Source organism: Crocodylus siamensis, chromosome 2, assembly GCF_052110815.1.
Source record: "Crocodylus siamensis isolate JL-2025a chromosome 2, ASM5211081v1, whole genome shotgun sequence".
Classification (NCBI taxonomy): Eukaryota; Metazoa; Chordata; order Crocodylia; family Crocodylidae; genus Crocodylus; species Crocodylus siamensis.
The window spans coordinates 123,280,422-123,293,136 of record NC_143396.1 but is presented as its reverse complement, the minus strand read 5'-3'; the positions used below and the strand labels follow the sequence as shown (position 1 = coordinate 123,293,136).

The following is a 12,715-nucleotide window of genomic DNA, read 5'->3' as shown; positions in this document are numbered from 1 at the left end:
GCCTTTGGAGCTTGGACAGTAAAGAAGTTTTTCCTTATGTCCAGTTGGAAATGGTCTTGGGGGAGTTTGTGACCTTTGACCTTGTCATTCCTTGGGGCACTCTGGTGAACAAGCATTCCCGCAGATCCTGATGTACACCCCTTATATATTTATAGGCAGCCACCAGGTCCCCCCGGAGCCTGTGCTTTTCGAGGCTGAAGAGTCCCATGGCTCTCAGCCTGTCTTCATAAGGCCTGTTCTCGTGCTCTCTGATCATGTGTGGCCCTCCTTTGGACTCTCAAGCTTCTCCACATTTTTTTAAAATTGTGAAGCCTAGAATTGGATGCAGTGCTCCAGCTGTGGCCTCATCAAGGCTGAATACAGCAGGAGGATGACATCCTGGGATTTGCTCAAGAAGCATCTATGGATACAAGACAGAGTTTTGCTCACTTTACCAGCTGTAACATTGCATTGGTAGCTCATATTCATCTTGTGGTCAATCATGACCTTCAAGTCCCTTTCAGCTGTGGTGTTAGCAAGTGTAGCACTGCCGAGCCTATAAGCGTGCTGTGTTTTTTTTCTCAAGGTGGAGTAACTTGCATTTTTTGATGTTGAATGTCATCAGGTTTTCATCCACCCATTTTCTGAGCCTGTTGAGGTCGGCCTGGATCACAAGCCTATCCTCAGGCGTGGACACTTTACCCCAAAGTTTGGTGTCATTGGTGAACTTGGCCAGTCCGTTTCTGATACCAGTGTCTACATCATTAATAAAGATGGTGAAGAGTATAGGCCAAAGGACGGAGCCTTGAGGGACCCCACTGGTCATGGTGCACCACAATGACTTACTTCCGTCTATTACTACTCTCTGGGTCCAACCTTGGAGCCAATTCCCCAGCTTTTGGATTATGATGTAGCTGAGGCTGCAGTGGGCCAATTTTTTCATGAGGAGATCATGGAACACCAGATTGAAGGCTTTTTTAAAGTCAAGATATATGATGTCAATCACTTCTCCCTTGTCCAGGTGATATACCACCTGGTCATAGAAGATGAGGTTGGTCAGGCAAAACCTACCCGCAGTAAAAACCTGTTCTGGTTATCCCTTAGGATATTGTCATCAGCCAGCTTGTTAAGAATGGTTTCTTTGATAATTTTTTCCAAGACTTTCCCCGGGATAGAGGTCAGGCTGCTGGGCCTATAGTTCCCCAGATCTACTTTCCTCACTTTCTTGAAGATAGGCACCACATTGGCCTTCTTCCAGTCTTCAGGCACTTCACCTGAGTGCCAGGAGTTCTCAAAGATCCATGCCAGGAGCTGAGCTATGATGCCTGCCAGCTCCTTAAGTATCCTGTGGTGTAAACTGTCAGGGCCAGCTGACTTGAAGGTGTCCAGCCTCTCACGGTGTTCCTATACATGGTCTACATTAATGTAGGGTAACAATTCTCCCTCACCCTGGCTGTCCCATACCATATTGAGCAGGGCAGTCCCTTGGGGCTGGTGAAAAACCGACACAAAATACCCATTAAGCAGGTTGGCTTTTTCCTGGGTGTCGGGTGTCAGTTGTCCCATTTGGTTCAGCGGGGATCCAGTGTTACCCTTGCTTTTCTGCCAGCTCCCCACATATCTAAAAAAGGACATTTTATTGTCTTTGATACGTGTAGCCAGTTGGAGTTCAGTCGTAGTCTTGGCATTCCTGGTTTGTTCCCTACAGGTCTGGACCAGTGCAGAATACTTCTCCTTTGAGGCAATTCCAGTCTTCCATCCTTTATAGGTCTTTATTTTAGACACAGGAGGTCCACAAGTTCCCTGCAGAGCCAGGGGGGCTGCTGTGCCCTTTTGCTACCTTTCCTCCGAGATGGGATGGACATTGCATGTGCTTGCAGGATCATCCTCTTGAGGAACAACCACTCACCCTGAACTCCGACCCTTCAGGTTGTGATCCCTTGGGGCCCTCTCTCCTTTACTCACCTGTTATGCTTTGACTATATTAATTTCTGGTAAAAGGGTGGCGGCCCCAGGGCTTCCCAAGCCTGGTCTTACTCTGATGACCATCGGTGTTTGTGGTAATTGCCTTAAGGGCTAGTTTCGTGGGCTCCATGCTCCCCAGTAGCCACTCCCATGCCTTACAGGTGATCTCCTAACTTATGCCTCTCCTGGGTTAGAGACTCCCAGCCCCAGTCCTTGCGCCTCTGGTCTCCAGATCTCTTGAGCTTTCTAGCCCTGCTGATATACTGCCCCTTCAATGGGTTCAGGCACTTTGGCCCCACTCTGGCAGGCCCCGGCACTGGAGCTTCTCTCAATGCAGCTTACTCACCCCTAGGCATCGGACCCCCCACCAGGCACCAGACCTTTGTGCTGTAGTCCCGTTCCCCCCCCGGCACTGGAATCTCCTGGTGTTCCTCCCAGGCACCGGATATTCATGCTCTAGTCCGCCCTAGGCACCAGACCCTCCTGGTCCCCTCCAGGTAAAGGATGTTCTCCCCAAGTTCCTGGGCTCAAGCTCTCCTTCTCTTGTCTCATCTGCTCCCAGGCCTCTCTCTTCCAAGGCCTGGCCAGCTCCTGGGGCTCAGAGCTGCTTACCCCAGCTCAGAGATCTCAGGAGCTCTGCTGCCAGGAGCTCCTCTCCCAGTGGCACTCGGGGCAGACTGCCTGAACAGCTCAGGCCCTCAGCTTATCTAACTCAAGCCCAGCCTCCCTGGTCAACTGACTCCCTAATCATTCCCCTTGCCAACCTGCAGGCTGGTTTTTCAGCAGCTTCTGCTTTTAAAATGATAGGTGCTCCAGGTGCCCTGTCATGGTCTCCAAGCCTAGCAGTTCCCCTGGATCTTGATAAGGCTGGGCTGCAGGTACAGCTTTTAAATATTTAGGCACACTGCAGCCAGGTTGCAGGTGTGCCTTCTCAAAATCCAGGTGTCCGGGCAGCCCAGCCATTTAAAAAGCATGCCAGCAGCTAGCTGTGTTCTGGGGCATGGGGAGCTGTAGATCAGGGAGCTCCATGGATTCCTAGCCTGTGTGAAACTGGCTGCGTATTTACTGGGGTGTGGGGAGCTGTGGATTGGGGAGCTTCTTGATATCTAGCTCCCTGTGTCCTGGACCTGTCAGCCCAGCAGCAGGTTGTATGGCACAGCTTTAAAAATCCCTGCTGTAAGGAAAGCCAATTCTGGGCTGCATACCACATGTTCAGATTAAAGCACAACGCATCTTTGTGGCTGGCTTGCCATTTTATCATGCCATAAATTGGCTGAATGTGGGCATGTTACAACTTATCTCATGATAAATGCCAGGGCCCTAAGGTTTAAGGCGGATGGTTCTTAACACTCAGTGCATAAGAATAATATGGATAAATGCTATTTTGCAATTTAACACCTCTGTCGTTCCAGAGAATTTGGATATTACAGTTGAACCTCCTTAAGATCTGGTATTTTCCTTGAATTGTTCCCTTTCCTAAGATGGCTGTCTTTTTTTTTTTTATAGTGCTATTTAATAAATGTGTTGTCTTCTAGTACCCCATATATTTCCCTCTTTCTTTTCTCCAACTACCAGTCTTAAAGAATCTTCACAAAGCAAGTCTTACTCTGTATGTGATTAGTAATGCTGCCTATGAGTGCTTCTTAGAGCATCAACTAGAAACTTGAAAAGTCCTGCTTCCAACCATCTGAGTCTCTGAGTCCCCTTTAGTGCTAGGCCCTAGGCCTCTCCTTTTGTAAGTGGGAGCACTAAAGTTTCATTATACTGAGAAGGGTATGCTTTTTAAAAACGCCTATCTCTTTGTCTTCAGTGAGACTTAAAATTTGAAGTCACATAGAAGCTTTTATCCTTTTGCGAAGGAAAGATTTTATAATCTGAAATTGGAGATTTAGCTCATGACTACCCTGTCAGTACTGTGGCCTGTTTCTAATGCAGAAACACTGTTATCTCTAATGTAGTATGTTACCACTTAACTAAGTTTCTTGCTTACAATTATATTTTTTCTGTCCAGATTTAAAAAAAAAAAGCAAATCATATTTGAACTACAAAGTAGACTCTTTAAACATTTATTTTTCTTTTACTACTTTTATTCTCTGAATCCATGAAGCATGTAGATAGACTATTCCCTTCATCAGGTCAATCCTTTTATGCACATGATGAAATACCAGCACTACAAAAGAAAACTTGTTCAAGACTTCATATTCCCTGTGGGCATCCCGTAAGGATTGGGGACAGATGACAAATGTGCAAGTATTCACCTAAATTTCATCCAGTAATGGGATGATATAGGCTGTTCCCCACCTTTTTGAGCAGCAAACTCCCTGCAGACAGTTACTTTTATGAACACGGGTATCTTCATTCACAGTCCTGTAGACCAAAGGGAGTATCTGCACTCAGAGGTATCTGCAGAATTCTCTCCTGTCAGGCAGAATGCATCTGTTGTGTCAGTTGCAAAAGTATGAATAAGGATGCTGATGTTCATTTCTATGTAAATTAAAATGAAAATTAAGACCCCCAGTAATCTTAGCATCAGGGTTTACTTCATTGTTCATTACGTGGATTTAGTCCATAATATTATTAGACACAAATTTACAAGGTTAGCAAGACTGTCTGTTGTAGTTGTAAAGGAAATAAATCTAATTTCATCAAGAGGGGGAGTGCCTCATCTGATAATGCTCTTAGCCTAGAACCAAAATCTGTGTTTGAATTAACAGTGACCTTGCTATAGCTAATTTTCTCCTCTTCATACAAGTATTTGGCATTTGAAGGTAACAATGGAGAATAACTTTTAATATATATAAACAGAAAGTTAATATGGTAATGATGGGTCTTGTCACAAGCCAAATGTATATAATTTAAAGGATATGAAGATCTTAAGAAAATTTGATTTAAGTATGAATACTCCTTCCTTCTGTTTTATTTAGCTTCTAGATAAGATGAGGACCTATCTTAGCACTGTACTTTAAAGCTAACTTGAACTGGAAACATTACAGATTGGGTAGCTTTTCATTTGATAATTTTCTATCATTCTTATTCTAGCACTGACAAAGAAAGGCTTTTTGTTCATCTCTTCACCTTCATTATGCTAAGCAGGAAGGAAAGTAGCCTTTTAGAGAGAATTATTCTTGGAAGACCTAAAAATACTTTTCTATTTTCCATCAGTTCATGAATACTAGAATGGACAGTACTGAATCAAATGTGGCACTGTGTGACACTTTCAAACTAGTGCTTTTCTTTTTTGTTCAACATAATTTTAATAAGAATGCTGACGCTCATTTCCATGTAAATTATAAAGGTGACATTTGTAAAGTGTTGAAAAAAGAGAGGATGTACATTTTGAATTTTTGGTTTAATATGTCGACGTTCCAAGTCTGCCAGCCTACCCACACAGGGTGGGTAGAATAGCCAGCTGGTGTGTTAGCCTCCCCTGTTCATGCTGTTATAGCTCAGCAGATATTGCCAAATGCATCCAAGTGTCAAAATTTCAATGAAGAACTCCAGGTGTGTTTCTATAGTAGGCACATAGAGACAGATGGACGGTCTTGGGCAACCCCACAGCAACAAATATTTATATACAAACCATTCATAATGCTTAATCTGGAATAATACTTCTATTTTCCACTTGCATACCACCCCTCAAACAAGGGCTTCAAAGAGCTTTACAGAGATCAGTGTCAATTTAACTAGGGAAACAGAGGCCAAGGTCAAGCATCAAGTGAGAATATAACTTACCGTATTTACTTGAATTTAAAATTACCCTGAATTTAAGATGACCCCCAATGGATAGATTCTATACATGGAAAAATGGAAAATTTATAAAAGTATACATGTATAGAATCAATTCTTGTGGGGTCTTCAATTCATCCCCCACACTGCTTCAGGAGGGTAGGCATTGTGGAAAAGTCAAGCAGTTTGTCCCCCTCCTTGTATCTGCCCCTCTGCAGCCTTGAGCCCCCTTCCCCCTCTACTCCCCTTCCTGTCCTCCCCCCGCCTCTGCTTTCCCCTCTTTTCCATTCCCCGCTCCCCAGCTCCTGCTCCCATTTCCCTTCCCCTTACCTTTGCTCTGTGCTGGCGGGCTCTGTTCCCATTCTAGTCTGGGGCATTGAGCACTGCCCCAGCCCAGCCCAGCGTCTGTAGCAGCAGTGTGGGCTGTGTGCTGCTGCTGCAAGGCCAGGCTGGGGCCGTACTCAGTGCCCTAGGCTGCAGCATGGATGGGAGCCTGCCAATACAGAGCAAGAGTAAGGGGGAGAGGGGCAGGTGGGGGAGGGCAGAGGCTGCATGTGGGGGTGGAAGTGGTGGGATGCAGAGGCAATGGAGGGGTTGGGGAGACAGGCAGCTGCAGCCATGGCTCTAACACCAAGCCAGGTCTGAACCTCAAGCCACAGCAGCCGCCACCCCACCACCACCGTTGTACACAATTCTAAGATGAGGGGTTTTTTTCCCCATGTAAAATGTGGAGGGAAACGTTATTTTAGTCAAGTATGGTACTTTTCCAAATACTCATTCCTATTCACTAATACATATTATAGTTATTTGAAGTATCCACCCCTACTTCAACATAGTACTTTGATAAATAAAAAGGTTGTGTTTGCACAACCAAGGGCAATGGTGCCTGAAGCACTCTGAAATTGGGCATTTGTTTCCACTAGTCTGTAATGTACGACAGGGATGAGACTGATTCAGAATTGTGGGGTTATGGAGGCAAATGGATAGAAATACATGTAACAGACACAACATTGAGGGGCTCTTTAAAAACAACCCCCTCAAAAAACCAGGTAGAACAAAACCAAACCCTCCAATCCAAGCCCCTCAAAATTTGTATCATGGTTTTTGGATTGTTGTTGGCTCTGTTAAAACTGGGACAGATTGGTCTTCCAACACTGGTTTGTATGTAGTTGACCTCATGAGGGTAACAAAGGGGCAGACCCAGAGCAGGTGCATTGGCATGGGATGTAGGGAGGTGCAAGATGCATCCCCATTTGGCCCACACTATGGGAGCAGCGGGCAGAGACTGTTATTTAATCCCCAAACAAGAATCCCTCTCCCTGCAGCACTGTTTCCCTTCCCCTCTGTGCTCAACGGTACATCTCCTTCCCTCCCTATTTCCCCCCTGACATGCATACCCCCTGCCTGCTGCCACCACTGACCCCAGCTAACCTGGGGTGGACGGAGCTCCAGAACTGTCCAGCCAGGACAGCAGCAATGGAAGGCTGCTTTCCCTTCTCTCCCTGGTACCCCTCAGGTGTTTCCCACCAGCCCAGGAGAAGGGGCAGGTCGGAAACCAGTTCGTCACCTCTACTGTTCACAGCCAAGCCCAGCTCTCCATGCAGCCTCTCCCCAAAGACCAGGTTGGAGCATGGCAGGAGATAGTGTTGGTGGTGCCGGGTATGTCTCTTCTTCCTGAGCCCAGAGGCATTGAGTGAGGAGGAGAAGCAGGGGGAGACTTACCTGATTTGGGGGTGGGGCTTAAAAAAGTCTTTGGCTTCTTAGATTTCATAAACATTAGGGCTAGAAGAGACCTCACGAGATCATCAGGTCTAGTCCCCCGCCCAAAGGGCAGGAAGTCAGTTGGGCTCAGATCACCCCAGCAAGATAAGCATCCAAGTGTTTCTTGATGGTACCCAAAGTAGGTGCTTGCACCACTTCCGGGGGGAGTCTATTCCAGACTCTGGAGACTCAGGCGGTAAAGAAGTTTTTTCTAATGTCCAGTCTAAAACGGTCTTCCAGCAGTTTGTGACCGTTAGCCCTTGTCTTCCCTTGGTGCCCTGATGAACAGATGTTCTTCCAATTCCTGATGCACACAGCTTATATACTTATAGGTTGCCACCCAAGGGGTCAGGGCAGCAAATCAGTTCCACTGTCCTGCTCCTGCAGTGTAGTCTTCCTCACCTAGTGTGTGGGGGGAGTCTGTTCAGCCAGTCCTGCAGCACTGGTTTCTGTTGCTGTTTAAAATCCTGGATCTGCCTATGGAGCAATAGTTCTCCTAGGATTCCTCTATCACTGAGTATGGTAGTGAGATAGCAGAAATTTCATGAGCTAAGTTATTTTAGCAATCTTGCAATTACTTCAGAAATAATTTACAAGATTTGAGTGAACAGGAGTGAAAATGCTGGGCGTCTGTAACTATTCTGAAGACTGTTGACAGAATAGTCAACACTTGAAATAGAAGAGAGGTATTTTTTCTTCCCTAATGGTTGAAACTCTGTTTTGAAATAATACATGATTACAAAAGAAAATAGAAATCTGTTGAACAGGGACATCATGATTTAGATTGCAACTACTTTTGCATAATAAGCCTAATTTATTTCCTACTCCTTCCACTAAATTCCTCAGAAGCAAGCAGTCTCTTATAAGCCTTGCTTGAATGCAGGTTCTCTTTGAGGTTAAGATAGGTACTTGCATGAGTAGGGATCTCCAAAACAATTTGAAACAAACTCCATATTTATTTCATTCATAGGTTGCTAGTGAAAGTGTCTGTCCTTTAAATAATGTTGGAAGTTTTGTGTGTTTTCTTAATCTCTCAATAATCCATGACAACTTTTGCAGAATTTCTAGGACGTTTAGTTTTCTTTTTGTAGCATTCTCCATCCAAACATTAATACACTCCTCATAGGAGGCTAAGTGGCAGCATCTCCAGTTGACAGAGACTGACTAACCTGTTTGGACCTTGCAGTTAGTTTTGTGGTGCCTGATCTCCTGACACATGGAGTCTTGGGCTATATTCATTAGAACGTTCTTCCTCTGGAAAGTGAATATGACCTAAATGGTTTAATTTTTCCAAGCTATACAAAATACAAGATGCAAATAAATGTAAAAACAGTAGAGATTTGGTGTCCAGAAATAAAATGGAGAATTTTTAAAGTCTTAATGACACAAGTAAAAACATTTTTAAACTGTGCATTTTATCTTGGCTGCGTTCTTTCTTAAAATGGAAACAAAAGGGAAACTGCCTGTAAACAATGTGCTGAGTTATGTCAGGTATTTCAAACAAGTTCAGAGTTTATATTAAATGTTTCAGATGATGCTTTATCTAACATTTTAACGCACGTTTATTAACAGCACCTTTTTATTGGAGCTACACATTTGTCCACTTCCAAACTGAATGTAATTATTTAAAGATAATTTTTCATCTGGTCTTACTTTTAGAAACCGCTAATGTTGAGGCTAGTGGTCTTTTGATTCTTTCTCTTTTCTCTTCTAGATGGTAGCAAGATTTCTACTAAAACACTGGTGGAAATTTTATTGATGAATGATTTTAAATTGGTCATCAATGATATGACATACAGTGTAAGAGTCCCTATAAAAGGTAAGAGCCACAGCTGTCTTGAAATGTGTGACTATCCAGCTGCATCTGTTCAAAAGCATATTTGTTTTGTTTAGTTTTGATGTGTAGGGGGGGCATGTGCTCCCTGCTGCTGACAGCCTTGGGAGGCACCAGTTGTTCATGTTTGTCATTATATCAGTCCCTACAGAAAACAGGTCTGTTAATTCCCCCTTTTGAATACTTCAAGAAAAAACATTTTGTGGCCAATTTTGTGGCCATATACAAGCAATACTTACTTCTCCTTGAAGGAGTTTGTTTGATACATTTTATCAGTCAGAACAAACATGGTCTTTTCTCAGATAAGTTAAGTAGCGAGCATGCTACTGAAATGGAAGATGTCAAATCCCTGGTTCAGAGACTGTTCACAGCCCTGCATTTAGAAGACCATCAGATAAAGAGGGAGAGAGAACTGCTACTGAAACTGGACCATCTCAAGGAACAGCTGATACCCTTTGAACAGGTGGGAAGGGAATTTTTCCTCTATAAAAAAACAAAAAAAAAACAAAAACAAAAAACAAACCGATTTCACTAATATATGCCATGCTGTGATGACTTAAGCATGGATGAATGGGGCAGGCCAATTCAGGCACAGGATTGTTTTCAACCTCTAGTACCTCTTCCTCCTGTTGTATAACTTTCCCCAGGTGAAATCCTCTAGAGCAAGACAAAAACTCTAGGGAGTTGGCACTCCACTAGTTTCGGAGTCACTTTGCCTGAATCTAATTGTCCAACTGGATGTGCAAACTAATGTTACCACATCACAGAAATAATTAGAGAGGTAGCAAGAAATTTATCTTCTTGTGAATCTGTTACCTATTCTTCCATTATTCTATGGAAAAATGCTTCTGCCTAAGGAACTAGGAAAGGACGGTACAAACATGTTGAATCTAAAGAAGGTTAGGCCAACAGTAAAACAGCAGTGGATCTCAACCAGGATGCTACAGGACCCCCCTCTGGGATGCTGCAGTGTGGGTGGCACTGCCATGACCAGGTAAAGGTTCCCTGGGCACATAGTGGGCAGCCAGACTAGGAAGAGCTATGAAATACATGCACTCTCCTGCCTCTTTAGGATTATCTGATTAAACCTAAAGCAGGCATGAGAACCATTTTGTGCCACAGACCTTCCTGATCCAGTCCCCAAACGCTCCTGTTAGAAACATAAACAGAGGTGCACAGGACAGTTACCTGCATTGTGTACCTCTTTCTGGGAGACACTGTGCAGGGTCCAGGTAGGAAGGGCTGCAGAATGAGCTGGCTCTCCTGCCTGTGTTGGGCTTAACAGGGAATGCTAGAAAGTCAGGACAGCATGTGCATGCTGCAACCCTTCCCAGTCTGGTAATGAAAGAGGTGCATGGGGTAGCTTTTTGTGGTGGCAACACCCCAGTTAAGAGCCATTCAAGTTAGCTGAGGCAGCACAACAGTAGCTCTCAACTGGGGTGCTGCCAAAGTGAAAAAAGTAGGGTGGGGGCCCCAGCTCTAAGAAGGTTGAGAACCACTGCCATGAGGTATGGATGGAATAGCAGACAAATTGGCAGAAGCTCAGAAGCCTAAGGAGCAGTGTCTGTACCCAGAGGGGCAGCAGCTGTCTTCTTGCACCCCATCCACATCAGCATTTGGGGCTAGTGCACTGGTTGCCCAACCCCTGCTACTGCAGCTTATTCCCTCTGCTCATGACCCACTGCTTTATACTGGGTGCATCTACACAAGACACTGACTATGCAGTAGCCTAATAATACTGCGCAGTAGCATGTCACAGCATGGATGGTGCTAATATGCTACTGTGCAGCATTATTAGGTTACTTAAAAGATGTTCGCTGGCACTACTGCACAGTAGCTCCAGTTACTGTGTATTTATTTAGTACTTGCTAATACAAGTGCTAAATAAATGTGCAGTAGCATCTTGTGTAAACATTAGGGTTGCGTGAACTGATGGGTGCTGATTTGATTCGGAGGAGATTTGGCCCCATTTGGCAGCTGATTCTCCGAATCAAATCGGGAGACCAATAAAAAGATCTGAATCGATTCAAAGCCTCTGAATCTATTTGGAAACGATTCGGAGTTTCGGCAATTTGGGCAGTCCTTGCTCACTGCCACAGGGAGCTGGGCCTGGGCTCTGTATCGGTAAGGGGGGTGGGAACCATGGGGGGGGACCCCCTGCAGGCCCCATCCCCTGCCTGGTCCCTCAGCCCCCCTGAGTATCCCCCAACCACTTTCCCAGCCCTGTCAATGGCTGCCTGGCCCCAGCATCCCAGCTCTTTAAAAAAAAAAAAGCCTGCACTCACTGGATGCTGCCAGGTTGTGTGTGTGTGTGTGTGTGGGGGGGGGGGGTGTCGATCCCTGCTGTCCCGCACTGTGTGGGGGGGCTCTGCCACAAGCCCCCATTCCAAGCCCTGTTAATGGCTGCCCCACCTGACCCCAGCATCCTTGCTCTTTTAAAAAAAACAACAAAAAACCCTGTACTCACCAGCTTCTGCAGTGGCTGTCAGGGCTTCTGGGGGTTCATAGCAGAGCTCCCCTCCCTCCCCCCGCAATGCAGTGGGAGGCAGCAGGGATCACACCCCTGCCTGGCAGCATCCAGTGAATGCAGGGCTTTTTTCTTTTTCTTAAAGAGTCAGGACACTGGGGCCAGGCGGGGGCAGCCATTCACTGGGCTAGGAGAGCAGGCAGGAGCTGGGGCCTGTTTGATTTGGAGATTTGGCTGATTCGGCAGCAGCCAAATCTCCAAATCAGATTTGGCCGAATCAATTTGAGACAGTGATTTGAATCACGGAACCGAATTGCTGTCCTCCGAATCAGCCAAGTCCAAAGCGAATGCTAGCCACTTTGCACAGGCCTAGTAGACATGCCCACAGTAAACCAAATTCTCTTTGAGCAGGTAAAGTCTTTAAGCATACAGAAAGAAAACAGAAACTGGTATAAGTGATAAGAAACTGGTTCAAATCTGTAACACAATAGAAGCTGAGTGCACACAAACTGCTTTCAAAATGGCCCAAACCAATTTACGATAAACCTGGATGGGATATAGCATCAGACTTTAACTGATTTAAGTTAAATTGATTTATTGAACTTATGTCCCAGATCCCCTCCAGATTCAAATTGTCACAGTCCCCCAGCATCCCAGGCTGCTTTGTACCTCCCACCTCCCTTGCAGGGTCCAAGCTGTCTGCTCCAACTGAGCCAGGACACGTGCTTTAGTATCCCCTGGCTTCTGGCCTGGGCCACTGCAGGCATGTGTCTGCATTTCCAGAATCAAAAATGAATATCTGTTCACTTGCTTATTGGTTCAGTCTGCAGCTTAGACGAATCTGTGAAGACTGAATCAATTTAGCCTTATGCTTTTTGACTGTCTGTACTTAGCCTAACAGATGAGTTCTGAATACAGTGGGAGAGGAGTTATTAAAATGTGTTCTTTGCTTTGCTTCAGAACAACTGATTCATTATGATGGT

At 45.1% G+C, this 12,715-nt stretch overlaps 1 protein-coding gene across 5 annotated transcripts in view; it reads left to right on the top strand.

Annotated features, from left to right (window-relative positions):
- Positions 1-12,715, top strand: part of MCUB (mitochondrial calcium uniporter dominant negative subunit beta) — a 122,574-nt gene that overhangs the window by 106,893 nt on the left and 2,966 nt on the right. For all 5 annotated transcript variants that reach the window (XM_090036709.1, XM_090036713.1, XM_090036712.1 and 2 more), the window contains exons 4-5: positions 9,146-9,250; positions 9,568-9,728. In XM_090036709.1, the coding sequence (XP_089892835.1) occupies positions 9,146-9,250; positions 9,568-9,728 (266 nt within the window). The remainder of the gene's footprint in view (positions 1-9,145; positions 9,251-9,567; positions 9,729-12,715) is intronic.